The 14,555-nt window shown below is 66.1% G+C and overlaps 3 protein-coding genes across 5 annotated transcripts; 1 reads left to right on the top strand and 2 right to left on the bottom strand.

The window, feature by feature from the left end:
- Window positions 1-2: 2 nt before the first annotated feature.
- On the bottom strand, window positions 3-3,125 carry TMEM210 (transmembrane protein 210). Of its 2 annotated transcripts, none has more exons than XM_061434257.1 (4): window positions 1,634-3,125; window positions 599-734; window positions 350-379; window positions 3-224 (listed from the first exon to the last, which is right to left on the bottom strand). In XM_061434257.1, exons 1-4 carry the CDS (start codon window positions 2,142-2,144, stop codon window positions 47-49), a joined length of 855 nt encoding a protein of 284 aa, XP_061290241.1. In that variant the 5' UTR covers window positions 2,145-3,125; the 3' UTR covers window positions 3-46. The 2 variants fall into 2 exon arrangements, with proteins under 2 accessions (XP_061290241.1, XP_061290242.1); XM_061434258.1 differs by lacking the exon at window positions 1,634-3,125 and adding an exon at window positions 856-1,011.
- An 88-nt stretch (window positions 3,126-3,213) lies between these two features.
- ANAPC2 (anaphase promoting complex subunit 2) lies at window positions 3,214-12,743 on the bottom strand. 2 transcript variants are annotated; one of them, XM_061434239.1, is made up of 13 exons: window positions 12,429-12,743; window positions 11,598-12,220; window positions 10,282-10,414; window positions 9,288-9,462; window positions 8,802-8,921; window positions 8,455-8,572; window positions 7,682-7,863; window positions 7,157-7,298; window positions 6,784-6,859; window positions 6,507-6,710; window positions 3,998-4,127; window positions 3,565-3,800; window positions 3,214-3,484 (listed from the first exon to the last, which is right to left on the bottom strand). In XM_061434239.1, exons 1-13 carry the CDS (start codon window positions 12,741-12,743, stop codon window positions 3,272-3,274), a joined length of 2,667 nt encoding a protein of 888 aa, XP_061290223.1. In that variant the 3' UTR covers window positions 3,214-3,271. The 2 variants fall into 2 exon arrangements, with proteins under 2 accessions (XP_061290223.1, XP_061290224.1); XM_061434240.1 differs by lacking the exon at window positions 3,214-3,484 and having other exon boundaries at window positions 3,679-3,796.
- On the top strand, window positions 12,709-14,193 carry SSNA1 (SS nuclear autoantigen 1). Its single transcript, XM_061434260.1, has 3 exons — window positions 12,709-12,793; window positions 13,180-13,379; window positions 13,668-14,193. Exons 1-3 carry the CDS (start codon window positions 12,742-12,744, stop codon window positions 13,773-13,775), a joined length of 360 nt encoding a protein of 119 aa, XP_061290244.1. The 5' UTR covers window positions 12,709-12,741; the 3' UTR covers window positions 13,776-14,193.
- Window positions 14,194-14,555: the final 362 nt, after the last annotated feature.

Genomic DNA, 14,555 nt, shown 5'->3' on the forward strand with positions numbered 1-14,555 from the left:
AGTAACTAAATACTGTTTAATTCCCCTCCCCCCAGCGCCCGAAGCCCTACTCAGGTGGGGGGGGCGGCTCCTCCAGGGTCGGGTCCATGGTGATGGTCATGAGGCCATGCTCTTCCAGGGGCTGCATCATGGGGACCGCCATGTCGGGGTCCATGAGGTGGGACTCCACGTGCACCGTGCGCAGGTCCATGCGGTCTTCCTGCACCCCGAAGTGCCCCACCATCCTGCGCAGCACGGCCTGGTCAGGCCGGCTGCAGGCCGCCCCGGCCACCCAGGCCTCCACCTCCCGGGGGCCTCCACCTCCCAGGGGCACAGCTCACCCTTGGGGCCCTCCCCTGGGGTCACTCACCTGCTGTCCATGTGTGCAGGGCACGTTTCACTGGGGTGGGGGGGATAAAGGTGAGGCGTGAGTCTGTGAACAACGCAGCTGGCCTCCAAGCGTCCAGAGGTGCCCCCCCTCCACCTCTCCTTAACCCAGTCTGAGAGACATCCTTCCCAAGTCCTGCTGACCTCACCCAGTGAGACTGGGAGGCTGGGGGGACAGCTTGACCCACAGTCCCCACCCGCCCCCCGCCGGTCAGCCCTGGGATTCACGCACCCCTTGGCTCGAATGACACCAACGGCCACGATGACCAGGGCGCAGAAGCAGCTAGCGCTGATGCCCGCCAGCACCACCAGCAGGGCGATGAGGGCCTCGCGGCTGAGGCCGAGGCTGCACTCGCAGTAGGCTCCAGCTGCAGAGACACGACCGGGCAGCCAAGGGGCCCGAGTCACCTGCCAGTGGCCGACCCGTGAACCCCGCCCCCGCGGCCCCTGGGCCTGGCTGGGCATGGCCGGGGCTGGGGGAGGCCGCACCTGCAGCAGGGATGAGCAAAAGGGACAGGCACATGAGGCCGAGGGGGCCGCCGAGCAGGCGGGAGTCGGGCTGGGGACAGGCGGCCATGTCCAGCCCCCGGCCCGCCACACGCCTCTGGCCGGAGCTCGGCGGAAGGTGCTGACCTCACAATGGAGCTGTGAGGCAGGGAGGGCGGGGGCAGGGCCTCTCCTGGAGCTTCGCTGCCCTGGGAGCTGGGGGCCTCGGGGAGCCCTGGGCAGTTGGTCCCCAGGATGGACAGGGCTGATAGGGCGGCCTGGAGTGCCCCGGCCAGGTCTGAGGCAGGGTGGTGGCGGGGCTGCCCTGGCCTTGGGGGAGGACCACTTCATGGGAAGCGGTACCACCTGTACTGGGGCCCCTGGGGGCAGGGAGGCGGCGGCCTGGAAAGCCCACAGTGGGCAAGCCCCAGCCTCTGTTTGTCAGGATGAGGGCTGCAGCAGCTTGGTGGAGGGAGGCTGGCCTGGGGTGCAGCTGACTAATGTCCCCACACTCCCCAGAGCAGGAGGCCTGGGCCTGGGACCTGGCAGTGTTCGCAGAACACCCTTGAGCAGGCGGCTCTTAAACCACTATGACAGCGTCTGGAGCTCTGGGTTAGTTGTGTTGTTAGTTAGAACTCATGGCCAGCTCTGCGGTCTGTTCCCTGTGTGACCTTCCCACACACCAGACAAGTGCGGCTCGCGGGAGCTCCAAGTTAACCTCAGCCCTTCCCCTCTTCCCCTAAGGACCTGGCAAGCAAACTCAGGCAGCAGGAGGAAATACCTGTCCCACACCTGACCCTCCAAGGCACGGGGGGCTGCAGCCAAACCCTGGTTGCCAGGGACTTCCCTGACACTCGCACGGTGCCACTTCCTGGGGGCGGCTCCTGGCACACCTCTGCGCCCGATGACTGAGGCAGTGACTTGAGACGCTGGGTTTCACACGCTCGTGCAGAGTCCAGAGGGACTTGGGGCAGGTGTGCCCATGCCCAGGGGCCAGCAATGCCACCCTGCCAGGCCGGTCCAGCCGGTTTCACCCAGGCTAGGACAACGAAGACAGGCCCAGCCCAGTGCCAGGCAGGAAGTCCTCTTCCCGTGACCACAGCACAGCCCCCGGGTGGTCCGAGTCCAAAGGGGACACCTGCCAGCCCCTCACCATCCACAGACCCCTCAGGCTCTGCGAGGCCCTCCACGTCTTCCTTCAAACCCCGTGGCAAACCCCAACCTGGGGCGTAAGGAGTCTTAGAGCGAGCTCCTGGTGGCCCTGCGGTCAGGGCTCCGGGTGCCCCTGCCATGGCTGGGGTTCAGTCCCTGATCGGGGAATCGAGACCCCAGATGACCCTTGGTGTGGCCAAAAAAAAGGGAAGGGCCCTGGAAGCAAAGCCAGCACTGGGGCCCTCAAGCAGAACAGGACAGGAGGGGCGCTGGGGTGAGACCGGGGGAGCCAGGGGGGCTGGGACGCCCTGCGGAGGGGGTGGGCAGTGCAGACGCTTGTCCTGAAGGGCCTTTGTCACCTGGGGCGGCAGTGCCACCAGGCTTGAGCGGGTCCAGCCAGACAAGCTGAATGAATGAAGGTTGGGCTGCAGTGCCTGTGATGCTCAGCACAGCTTGAAGGCCTCAGGCCTGGCACCAACACCCACCCCACCGCCTCCTGGGAGCTGGGGCGGGGCCAGTGCTGGGCCTCCAGAGCGGCTGGACAGGGCCTGTGCGCAGCCCTGGGGGCGGCTGGCTCCCTGGGCCCGGCCTCTCCCTTGGGGGAACAGCCTGGCCCCCGGGTGCCCCCAAGCACACCTCAGGGGCGTGGGAGGGGTGGGTCTTTCAGAAAGCACGCCTCACTGTCAGCCCCCAGCACTGACTGCTAGACCACAGCGGGAACACAGGCAGCCCCTCGTGCTGCAGATGCGAGGGGCCGCCTGTCTGCCCACCCGCCTCACACGTTCTGACAACACCCTGGGGCCACAGGAGCCCTGGGGCTCTCAGCCCAGCACTGGGGTCTGGACCCTCAGGCCGGGTAGAGGGAGGGGGACCCGAGTTCTCTCCAAGGCCAGAGGGGTGAGGCCAGGGCTGGGGGCCCTTGGGCAGAGATCCAGGAGGTCTGTTTCCCAGTTGGCTGCCCCTCATTGGCCGGAGCCACGAGCCTGACATGGGTTTTCGTTAGCCACGGTGACCAGACACTCATGTGCCAGGACTCCTCCCGGCCTGGAGCCCACACAGGTGTGCAGCCCCCACCTGCTGGGGGGACCCGCTCTGCCTGGATGCGAGGAGGCCAGATGTGCAGAACCGGAGCACACGCCCAGAGTCGGCGGCGCGGGGAGGGCCTGAGCACGTGTCCCTGGGGCCACAGAGCTGACACGACACGGAGCATGAAGAACCATCTCTTTACTCGCATTCTGGGGGGGGGCGGGCGGGGCCTGGCGGCGGCTCAGCCACAACTCTTGGGCAGGCGGTAGACGCCGGCGGAATAGACGAGCTGCTGGTCGCGCACCTTCCTCTGCAGGAAGCCCTGGAGCTCCTGCAGGTCGATCTCGGCCAGCGCGGGGCCGGTGACCACGAACATGCGCAGCATGCTGTAGATGCGCTCCAGCGACAGGCTCTCCAGGTTGGTCAGCATGGCCTGGATGTACGTCCAGAAGAGCTGGGGGAACAGCCGCGGTCAGGCCGCCCCGCCCCACCCCCGCCCCCCGCCCCCCGCCCCCGCGGGCGGGCCGGGCGCACCAGCAGCTCCTCCTCCTTCTGGTCGGCTTGCGAGGCCAGGCCCGAGTCGCTCTCGTCGTCGCTGTCGACCAGCACCATGTTATCTCGGTCCTGCGGCCGCTCTTCCTCCACTACCGAGAAGGTGCCGGCCGGCTCCTCGCGCAGCACGCCCTGCTGCAGCCACACGGACAGGCGGCGCCGCAGCAGCGCGGCCGGCATCTTCACCGCCTCGCTCAGCTCCTCCAGGCCCCAGCTGGCTGCGGGAAGGCGGCGGGCGTGGGCGGGCGGGCTCCGCTGTGCCCCTCGCGGGCCCAGCTCAGCAGGACCTGGGGGAGGGGCTGGCGGCGGGGAGCCGCTCGGGCCCGCCCACCCTCCTCGGGAAACGGGGCGTGTCCTCCTGGGGGCGTGGCTGAGGTGGGGAGGGGTCGGGGGTGGGCGCGGCTGGGGAGCTCACCTTGGTCCTGGAAATACAGCAAGACCACAGCCTGCACCGGGGTCACCGCCACGGACAGGGTGCGGTCAGCCAGCTCCACGTCCATTGTCACCAAGCCCAGGGTGTGCTTCCAGCTGAGCGTCCGCATGGCCTGGGGAGGACAGGGTCAGCGCGGGCCGTTCGGCGGGTCCCGCTGGACCAGGCTTTACAACCTGGGAGCAGGCGGGGAAGGGCTCCACCCCCACCCGGCGGGTGGCAGCTGCAGTGGCAGCCAAACCAGCACCCGGTGGGGTTCCAGTTTCCTCCCCTCAGCAAGCAGCACCCAACAGCCAGGCCACCGTGTCCCCACGAGACATGCCCACTTCTTGATCCCAGGATCTCAGAACGTGACCTGACCTGCAGATGCTGGTAGGGAAGACAAGGTCTGGGAGGGACGCGGGCCCTAACCTAATAGACTGGTGTACCTGTCAGAGGGTGGGTGCGCAGACACGGGAAGCAGAGTGGAGCTGGAAGATGGGGGAGGGACTGGTCTGCAGCCTCCAGGAGGCCCGCAGCCCCGCCCAGCCCTCCACCACAGACCCAGCCTGCAGGGCCAGGAGCAGGTCCTACCGCTCTGCCACCTGGCGAGCAGGCTTTGTCACGGCCACCGTGGAATGGTGATAGACCTCAGTGCGGGCGGAGCGTGCTGCTGGAGCAAGCACCTTTCCCAGAAACACAGCTCTGGCTGTGGCGCTGGGGGAGGGGAGGACTTGGAACGTTCTGAGCTGCGTGCTCGTGAAGCCAGGGTTGCCCTGGGGAGACTACAGGGAGAAACACAACCCAAAAGGCCCTTCCGGTGAGGCCTGTCGCAGCGCCCCTGGAAACGACTGCAAGGCGGCCGCTGAAGGAACAGCAGAGACAGCTCCGCTGGGGTGAGAGGGCTGGAGGGAGACGCGGGATGCTGGGCTGAGATTTCCAAGTGAAGTGTGGGAAGTGCAGCCTGCAGCTTCCTCACTGCTCGTGTGAACCGAGGGGGAATCCAAGGAGGACCGGCGAGCGCAAAGGAGCGCACCACAGCACGCACTCCGCGAGAGCGCACCTCCACGGGGCCCGAGAGGGCAGCTGTGTCACAGCCACACCAGCCAGCAGCGTCCTGGGACCAGCACGGGGGGAGCAGGAGAGGCATGGGGGCCCCAGTCCGGGCACTGGGCGCTGAGACCTGCGTGCACGCCCACAGGCTTAGGCCTCAGCAGCAGGGCGGAGATGCTGGCCTGGGTCCCTAAAGGCAGCTTGTTAAGGTACGGTCACACGGAGTGGGGCCTGGGGTCCTCAGAGGAAGAGGGAACTCTGCACCAGACACTGGGAGAGGCCGGGTAACACGAGCTGGGGTCAGAGCGACGCACCCACAGCCAGGAGCACCTGGAGCTCGGCCACCACGAGAGGACAGAGGACCCTCTCTTGGAGCCTGTGGAGGGGGCACAGCCCTGCTAACACCCTGAATTGTTTCTGTTGATGTCACAGATGCCCTTGACAGATGCTGCAACTGAGAAAACAGGTCTCTGTCGTGTTTAAGGCACCTGTCTGTGGTCTTTGTTACGGCCACCACCGGGGACACCGGTAGGGTGACTCTGGGCCAAGCGCTGCCCCGAGTCCCGCAGCCTCCACGGCTCTGAAGGGGACGTGATGCTGAAGCTCTCCACAGTCAGCAGCTGGCCGGGTCCTAACCAGGCGCTGTGGCTCCAAACCGTGACCTTTTCAACCCCAACTCGGGTCTGCAGCGGGACAGCTGTGTGGCCAGCAGCAGAGGCCATGACCACCCCCATGTATGCAGCACCGCCCTCGGGCAGGAGACCCGCTGGGGGGAGCAGAGGCCCCCCCAGGCGCTCCAGCACCCAGCTGGAGGACAGCTGTCTCATTGGGCGCACCAACCTGAGAAGGGGGCCGTGTCTGAGTCTGCCTTCGGACCCAGGGGGGCGCCCTGGAGGAAGCTGGTGGGGCCTCTCCTGACAGGCGTGCTGGGGCACAGAGGGAGGCTGGGGAGGGCCCCTCAGATGTCTTTAGCCAGGAAGGGGTGTGCGGGGCTGAGGCGGGGAGCACAGGCGGGCTCCAGGACCCTGGCCCCCGCCGCCCTCCCCTGGCTCTGGAAGGAAGCCCCTAGGATCAGCTCTCCAGCGCTGAGCCTCTCCCGACTCAGGACCTCAGGTCTTCAACCTTAACAGCCACACCCAGCCCGCCCCGGCGCCGGCTCACAGCAAACCCAGAGGAGCCGCCAAACACCCCAAGAGAAGCCAGGAGACTCCCTGGAGACACCCACCGAGGCGACACAGTGGGTGTCCTGGGCCAAGCACTGCCACCAGCCCTGGGTTCTGAGAACAAGCGGGCGGACGTTGCAGAGGCGGCCCAGGGTCAAGACTCGCGCCAGCACCGTCGGGCACAGCAGAGCGTGGAGCGTGCGCACACACGGGCTCCAGGGAGAGCGCAGAGGGCATGGATCCCAGAGCAGACACAGGACTCGCCCGAGGCGCCCGCAGCCGCAGCAGCACAGCCCTACCTTCAGCTTCTCGTACTTCCGGCAGTAGACCTCCAGGGCCTCCCTGATGTCTTCGGGGACCTCCAGCTTCTCGTCCTTGAAGGGCGGCCAGAACTCGCTGGACAGGATGACGGCATAGACTCCGAAGGGCGGCTGCTCCTCGGCGGGCCGCTTCTCGTCCTCCTCCCGGATGTTGGCGTTGATGCGGCGCGAGTCCGCCATGTCCTGGGGAGACGGGCCTCCTGAGGGTCTGGGCGGGGGCGGGGACCAGGCGGCTGCGTGGAGGCCGGGCGCCTACCTTGAGCATGACCTCACAGAAGTGCATCGGGGCCTCGCCAAAGCGCAGTTTCAGCAGCTCCACGTTGCGAATCTCCCTGCAAGCACGCGTCTCTGAGGGCTCAGTGCCCCTGCCCCAGCCAGCCCCTGCGGGCGACACCCAGCGCCCTGCACCCCCGTCCCCCAGCCCGGGGGTCCAGGCGGGGGCCCCAGGAGCGGGCACTCCACGTTCTTGGGCCGTCCCCAGGCACCCAGGCAGCGGTCGAGCACAGGCTGGTCCCTGCCGCGCCTGGGGACCGTGCTCATCTCCACTGTACACTGGAGCTGACAGAGGACAACTGTCCTGAGTCAGGGCCACGCCTTCCCTGGACGCAGGGCGACCCCGCAGGCCTCACCGCTCAGGGCTGAAGCTGAACTGGTGCAGCAGGCGGTCGGCTAGCAGCGAACGGTACTCATTGATGAAAAGGTCCTTGCTGCCATAGATGCTGACCAGCAGGCTGATGATGTCTGAGGAGCGCCGCTTGGAGCTGGACTTCCCTGGAGGCCAGGCACACGGGCACCTCATACGTGGAAGCGGCACCGTCTGCGCCGAGTAGCCTACCCACTGCACCCCCGCATGAGGCCTGGCTCTGGGTCCCTGGTGCAGACGTGCCGAAACCTGCCCCTCCTCCAGCGGAAGCAGCAGGGCCAGGGGGCGGGGTGGGGGGGCAGGCAGGGCACCCCCTAGGGCTCTGATGGGGGCCACAGTCCACGTGGGCCCAGCCAGCCAGGGGAAGCACCCTGGGGAACCAGGCCAGGTCGGGCATGGACCAAGGACCTCCTAAAGCTCGAGTGCATGCAGCGACAACCTGGAGGCCAGAGCTCCGACCCGACTGGGCCCCCGTACGACCCCAGGCCTCGCAGGGCTGCCTGACGCTGACCTGGATCTGCATCCACAGGGTCAGGGACCCAGTCCTCCGGCTCGCCAGAGTCGTCCTCACTGTCCTGCCCGGTCTCTAGGCTCGCAGGGTCCGTCTTGGACAGCTCAACAGCCAAGTCGCCCGTCCCATCCGAGTCCCCCGTCAGCCCTGCCACAATCTGCCGCACTGTGTCCTCCCGCGTCCTGGTGAACACGAGCCCTCGTCGCCTGCTCCAGACAACCCCGTGACCCCACCGACCCCCGCAGGCAGCACCCAGCAGGCACATGCTGAAGGCAAGGCCATCAGACTCCACTGCCACCCCCCAAATTTAAAAAGCCACTGTGTCCTGCATCAGGGGCTGAGACGACAAGACACATCCGGGCCAAGCCACGCAGGGCCAGGGGCCAGCAGGCTCAAGTCTCTACTGCCCCAGGGGCTCCTGGCTGGCTGCGCTCCTTGGCCAACAGTCAAGAGGCTGCTCCCCGGGGTGAAAAGGCCAACACAAGACCCGTCCCTCCCGTCAGCCCTGGGCCAGCTCGCAAAGAGGCAAAGTTGAGCCTGTGTGTCCATCTGCGCTGACCTGGCTCTTGGCCGGCACACGGGTGTGGTGACCCTGGGCTGCAGGCCCACGGCCAGCACTGGCAAAAGGAAGGCGCCCAGCTGGGCTGCCCAACCTGGGAGGACGCCTGGTGCCCAGGGGACCACGTCCTTTTGCTCCACCAAGGCCTGCAGGGGCTCAGCAGCACAAGTGGGGCTGGGGGCCCTGAGGGTTCCCTCAGCTGCCCCGCGCTCACCGCAGGTACCGGCGAATGGGCTCACAGGCTACCTCCAGGACAACCATGGACGGGTCCAGCACGCGCAGCGCCTTGATAGCAGAGATGTACAGGGTGATGATGTCACACGTGTTCACGCCTGCGGTCGGGACAGGAGACCCCGAGCAACACAGTGACGCGGAGACAGACACCCCGGTCAGGTGACCCACAGGTCCCACTGCGCCATCACCCCCAGTACGTGATCTGCGGTACTGCCCCTCCTCCAGCCCCACCGCCGGTACTGAAGAGTGGACCTGTTCTCACAGGCTGCGGCAGAACCCCGCCCCCGAGGGCCACAGAAAAGCTTCTTCACCCCTCCCAGGCTCTACCTGGGTGGAGCAGCCGCGTCTCCAGGGCAGCCTTGAGGGACACGAGCAGCTGCGGCCTCTGGTCGGTCCTCTCCAGGCAGTACTTGAGGTCTTCCACAGCGGGCCTGGAGTCCGGGAAGTCTGTGGGGAAAGGCTGATCCTGGCACGTGCACACGTGGTGTGCCCACAGACAGGTGGACGGAGGCCTGGAGGGTGAGCGGCCACACCTCCACAGGCTGCAGAGAGAGGCCCTGCGGGGGGCCAGGTGTGGCCCCTGTGCCCTCAGGGGCCCGCACCCTTGAGCATAGCCACCCCGAGGAGCAGATGGGCGGAGCAGAGCCCAAGGGCCAGTGCAGAGCTAGGGGGCAGACAAGGCGCCTCTCCTGCCCAATGTGGATGCTGGGTGGGGCCCGGCTGTGCTCCAGAGGCAGGGGTCCTGGTGTCCCTGACCCCCATCGCAGGCTGAGGGCAGAGGCGAGCGCAGGGGCTCCCGGCGGGCGGGCTGACCTCGGATGATGCTGAAGAGCTCCTCGATGCGCAGGCCGGCGTAGATGCGGTAGAAGAACCTCTGCACGTGGCACCGCCAGCGGCGCAGCGTGGTGCCCGGCTCCGGGGACGCGGGCCTGCTGGGGCCGTCCTGCAGGAACACCTTGCCCAGCCAGCCGACCACTCTCTCAATCCACTGTCGGGAGAGCACAGGTGTGGGGCTCCAGGGCCCAAGCCCAGGGCAGAGGTGCAGCTGCCTGCCACGGGCTGGGCCTTGGGAGCCCCAGGCCACCTGTCCGAGACCAGGAGCACAGTGAGATCAGCAGATGGGGGCCTGAAGGGGCCTCCCAGGGCCTCCCCCCACACACACCAGCACCAGGCTCATCTCCGGCCACACTAGCTCTCACAGAGAGCGCTGTGTCTGAGTGGACAGACACACCCTGGGGACCGCGCACCCGGCCAGCAGCAAGACGGCCCGGACAGTCTGCCGCCTGGGGACAGGACAGCTATCCCCGGGCCTCCAGGCGTGCGCTACACCCCGCTGCAGGGGCCCCAGCACTGAACACCACCCCACCCTCAGCACTGCAGCGCACACACGTCCTCAGGAGACAGGCAGCAGGATGTAGCAGAGGAGGGCAGGTGGGAAGTGAGGCAGGCTGAGAGCCCCACGGTTGGGCCCAGCTCTCCCACAATGTTGTGCAGCGCAGGGCAGGCCCCAGGCCACGCCCCAACAGCATGGACACCCCAAGGCCCCTCGCTGGGACAGCCCAGCCTTAGGGCTGCCTCTAGCCATGTGGCCCTGCACAGATCTCAGCAAGCATGTCACAGGCTCTTCCTCACTGGCGCCAGGGTGGGCCCAGGATGACCAGCCTCCACCCAGCACCAAGACAGCTTCAGTCACCAGCAGCGCCCTGATTCACCCAGGTCACCACACTCTGCCCACTTCTAAAGCCAAGGCACCTAGTCAGTTTTGCCAGCAGCCTCTTCTCGTCTGTGGGCGGGGGCAGGGCCTCACCTTATGGAACTCTCGCAGGAAGGAGCGTTCGTACTCCCCCCGACAACGGTCCTCCATCCGCTCCCGGGTCACCTGGTGCAGGGTGCTGGTCACAGCCTCGGCGCTGACCCGCTCCAGCAGACTGAGCCTGTGCCTGGAGGAGAGCCCTGCCCGTGTTGCACACGGCACACGCACCCGCCCCACACCCTCAGCACAGCCTCCTGCAGCCCTCCTGCTGGGGCAAAACCGCATCGGGGAATTCAAGGCAAAGCCGCTGAGATGACAGAGCACCGGTAAGGCACCTCCCGCTCTCCCCAAGGGGTCAGCATCTCTGGCTACTGGGGCGAAGGCCTCGTCCACCTCCTAACAACGGCCCTCAAACAATAGCTAAAGACGTCACTGCTCTGGCCACTTACACTTTTATTACGTACATCTGTTTACCACAGATGTAGCAGTCTCTGCTTCTCAGTGCTGATCCTGACCCGTGATGGCAGAAACCCCAAGAGAACAAAGCTTCTGTGGAACACGCCACACCCTCAGTCCCGTGAGAAGACTCTGACAGCTGTGCAGCTGCCACATCACTCAAACTGACAAAACCATCATAAGGGGCCACGGGACGTCCCGAGTGGCCCAGGGGTTAAGAATCCTCCCAATGCAGAGGATACAGGTTCAATTCCTGGTTGGGGAACTAAGATCCCATATGTCATGGGGCAACTAAGCCCCACGCCGCAGCTTCTGAGCCCACAGGCCACAACCAGAGAGAAGCCCGTGCAGCACAGCAAGAGAGCCCACGTGCCACAGCCAAGACCCAACACAGCCAAGTAAATAATGGGAAAGTAGGTATTTTATAGAAGTAAGCATCCACAGAAAGTCAGGGACCCCTATGACACGACCTGGGTCGGACGACAGAATCCTTCCCTCCTCACAAGGCTAGAAAGGCCAGCACTTTGCCCAGCATGCTGGTCTAATCTCTGACTTGCTCTACAGAGAAGAAATAGCAACCGTACTTTTCTCAATTCCCAGACAAACGTCATTCCACTTCTGAGAGCTTACAATAGGCACAACAGAATTCTGCTGTGAAACTTAGAATCATGTAGTCTTAGTGTAAGCAAAGTACAAAGTTCTGAGTCAGGGTGAATGACAAATGCACCCATGGCAAGGACAAGAAGCATAAACTCATAGAGCACACACACCCTGAGAACCCTTGGGAACCAGGGCAAGTGGCAGAGACCACCCCCGGCCAGCCATCCAGCTCTCTGCAGGGGCGGGCTGGACCCAGAGGGGCGAGCAGGAGCCGAGAGGGACAGGGACGCAGGGCGCGCAGGCGCAGTACTCACAGGACCTGGCTGAGCCGGTGGAACTGCTCCAGCGCCTGGCGGCACCAGCACCGCTGCTTGTCACTGCCGCAGCCCGCGCACAGCGGGCTCTGCAGAAGGCGGTAGTACCGGCGGCGGGCATACCTGCTGTCCAACTCCCCCTCCAGTTCCGGGTCTGTGCCTCCTTCCCCCTTTCTCTTACTCTGCATGTAAACTCTCAAGAAGCGCCCATAGAGGCGCTGGATCATCTCCTGAAAAGCTCTGGGAGTCGAAAAGAACAGGACGCCTCGCAACGTGGTGTGGACCTTCTCCCGAAGCCCCTGAGCACCGGTGCCCATCAGCAAGCCCAGGCGAGTCCATTTCTCCAGGAGCTCTAGACTACGCAGGTAGGGATCCAGGCGGCTCTCCAGCAGACCGAAAGCATCGAGGAGCAACAGAAGGCACTGGGGTTCGTCCGCACAGTTCTCGCGCTGAGAGATGGCATTCCAGAACTCGAGGGAGATGTTGGCCTGCAGGTCGGTCTGCAGCACCTCTACGAACCACTCCTCCAGGACCGAGTGCAGACCGTGGCCCCTGAGCACTTCCACCGCCGCCCGGAGCTCCTCCTCTTTTGGAGGGACGGCACCGCTGGTCCGGGAGGACGCCTGCAGTACAGAAAACCGTGAGGAGGAGGGGACGCAGCGCGGAGGCGGAGAGGGTGGAGACAGGTAAGGACAAGCGGGAAAGGGACAGCGCGGACGGAAGGCCACTGGAACCCCGCCGCCCTTCGTCGCAGGGACGCAGGCCCACGCGAGGGAAGGGCTGTGGAACACGGAGGGAAGCCAGGACGGACGCCCTCTTCTCGGGCCTCACCAGTCCCAGCGCGGCCGGAGGCACCAGCCCAGTGCTCACGGTGTTCCAGGCCGCCAGCAGCTCCTGCGCAGGCCCCGCGTCACGGCCCGCCTCCGCCGCCGCCGCCATCTGCGACCACCAGCCCTCAGAGCCGCTCGGCGAGGCGCGCCGCGATGACGCCGGGCTGGGCGCGCACGCGCGACGATGACGCACACGGTGCGCGGCGAGAGGCGCAGGGGCGGTGACGCTGCTGGGGGCGGGGCGAGCGGAGATCGTGCGCAGGCGCTGAGGGGGGCGGCAGCGGCGGTTGGGGCGGCGGGGCACGGCGGCGACCATGACCCAGCAAGGCGCGGCGCTGCAGAATTACAACAACGAGCTGGTCAAGTGTGAGTGGCCGCGCGGCGAGGCCGGCGGGCAGGCTGGGAGGGCGGCGGGGTCGCCGGCCTGCGGGCCCGGGCCGGTGCTGGCCCGCAGCGCGCGGTTGTTCCGGCCGGAGCGGCCCGGACGCCGGGCGGAGCCGCGGAGTGGCCGCCCCGAGAGCCGGCGTGTGTGGCGCGAGCAGGGTGCGGGGGCCTGGGCGCGCTCGGCCCCTCAGACAGCATGGGGGCTCGCGCGGGGCCTTCTGAGACGCCAGACGCCCTGGGACGCCGGCCGCCGGCCTGGTCTGGGCGCCCGGGCCTTCACTGGCCTCTCGCCTCGCGCGCTGGGGCCGGCGCTCCCGTTCCCGCCGCAGCCCCCGGCGCCCACCGCGCCCGCTCCCCGCCCGCCCCAGGCATCGAGGAGCTGTGCCAGAAGCGGGAGGAGCTGTGCCGGCAGATCCAGCAGGAGGAGGAGGAGAAGCAGAGGCTGCAGAACGAGGTGAGGCAGCTGACGGAGAAGCTGGCCCGAGTCAACGAGAACCTGGCGCGTAAGATCGCCTCTCGGAACGAGTTCGATCGGACCATCGCGGAGACAGAAGCCGCCTACCTCAAGGTGGGGCTCGGGTCTGGGTGCTGGCCCTGAGGCGCCTAGACAGGTCGTCGGCCCCCGTGGAGTGACAGCGCGGCCTGGGTCCTACTGTTGGCGTCTTGTCGCCGTGTCGCTGGCTCCAGACTGAGCAGCAGCGGCAGCCGGAGGTGTGAGCCGGCTTCCCAGGGTGTGAGCAGTGGGCTTTGGGCTATACTCAGAGGGGAGCAGGGCCCGGCATAGGAGAGGGCGCCGGGCTGTGGCAACCTTCCGACGGGAGGAAGAGTGTTAACTGGCTGGTGTCTCTGTCCGCAGATCCTGGAGAGCTCGCAGACTCTGCTTAGTGTCCTGAAGCGAGAAGCGGGGAACCTGACAAAGGCCACAGCCTCAGAGCAGAAGAGCAGTGGAGGCAAGGAGAGCTGATGAGGCCGCGGGTGGGGGTCCTGCCTGTGGTCAGCGCCCCCCGCAAGCCTGTCTTCAAAGCACCTTTGTTCTTCAGGGAAGCAGCTTTCTCCTTTTGTTGTCTTTGGTGCCAAGAGAGGCAACTGCCAAGCTCCATTGGCTCTGGGTGACAGGATGGCCCTGGGTGTAGCCCACCCAGTGGGGGTCCCAGTCCTGCACTCACGCAGGCTCTGGGGAGGGTAGCTCTGTGCAGGGCCCCCACACCCCCCGGGCTGCAGGGAAGGCCCTGCTTCTAAACTTAGCACCGCAGGAGTCCCCAGACTTCCTCCCTCAGCTGGTAGGTGCCCAGGCAAGTGGGGGAGGGGCCGGGGCCCTTCGTCACCTCAGAGCTTGCCCTGGAGGCCTGTGACTGTCAATAAAGTTTGTTTTTGTAAAGATCCATGCCAGCCTGCTGCCTGTGTAGAGTATGGGGCTGCCAGATGCAAACCGCACCCCCCCACCCAAGTCAGAACACAAAACCCTGGCCCAGCTGACATGTGGTTCCTTTTGAAGGAGAGAAGAGGGCCTGGAGTGGCTTTCCCTGTGTCCAGCCTTGTTGGCCTCAGGGATAGAGGTAAGGGTGCCCCTGAGCATTTCCTGTGACCTCTGCCACACCCGCTTCCTCTGAGCCTAGCACACAGCCCACACTTCACTGAAGGTGCCACTGCTCCTGGCCTCTAGCGTAAGGCTGGGTCTAGGGGACCTTCTTGGTCTTAGAGCCCCCGGGAAGAGCTGCACTCCAGCCCAGGGACTCCGAACGCT

This window comes from Bos javanicus, chromosome 11 (genome assembly GCF_032452875.1).
Source record: "Bos javanicus breed banteng chromosome 11, ARS-OSU_banteng_1.0, whole genome shotgun sequence".
Classification (NCBI taxonomy): Eukaryota; Metazoa; Chordata; class Mammalia; order Artiodactyla; family Bovidae; genus Bos; species Bos javanicus.

Coding starts and splice junctions, on each gene's coding strand:
- TMEM210 (XM_061434257.1), bottom strand. CDS start 2,144: ATGGCAGGGGCACCCGGAGCCCTGACCGCAGGGCCACCAGGAGCTCGC. Junction 735..1,633: donor GAGGGTCAGGTGTGGGACAG/GTATTTCCTCCT, acceptor GTGTCTCTGCAG/CTGGAGCCTACTGCGAGTGC. Junction 380..598: donor GGTGTCATTCGAGCCAAGGG/GTGCGTGAATCC, acceptor CCCCCACCCCAG/TGAAACGTGCCCTGCACACA.
- SSNA1 (XM_061434260.1), top strand. CDS start 12,742: ATGACCCAGCAAGGCGCGGCGCTGCAGAATTACAACAACGAGCTGGTC. Junction 12,794..13,179: donor CAACAACGAGCTGGTCAAGT/GTGAGTGGCCGC, acceptor CGCCCGCCCCAG/GCATCGAGGAGCTGTGCCAG. Junction 13,380..13,667: donor CAGAAGCCGCCTACCTCAAG/GTGGGGCTCGGG, acceptor CTCTGTCCGCAG/ATCCTGGAGAGCTCGCAGAC.
- ANAPC2 (XM_061434239.1), bottom strand. CDS start 12,743: ATGGTCGCCGCCGTGCCCCGCCGCCCCAACCGCCGCTGCCGCCCCCCT. Junction 12,221..12,428: donor CTCCGGCCGCGCTGGGACTG/GTGAGGCCCGAG, acceptor TCTGTACTGCAG/GCGTCCTCCCGGACCAGCGG. Junction 6,860..7,156: donor TTCAGCTTCAGCCCTGAGCG/GTGAGGCCTGCG, acceptor GCGTGCTTGCAG/GGAGATTCGCAACGTGGAGC.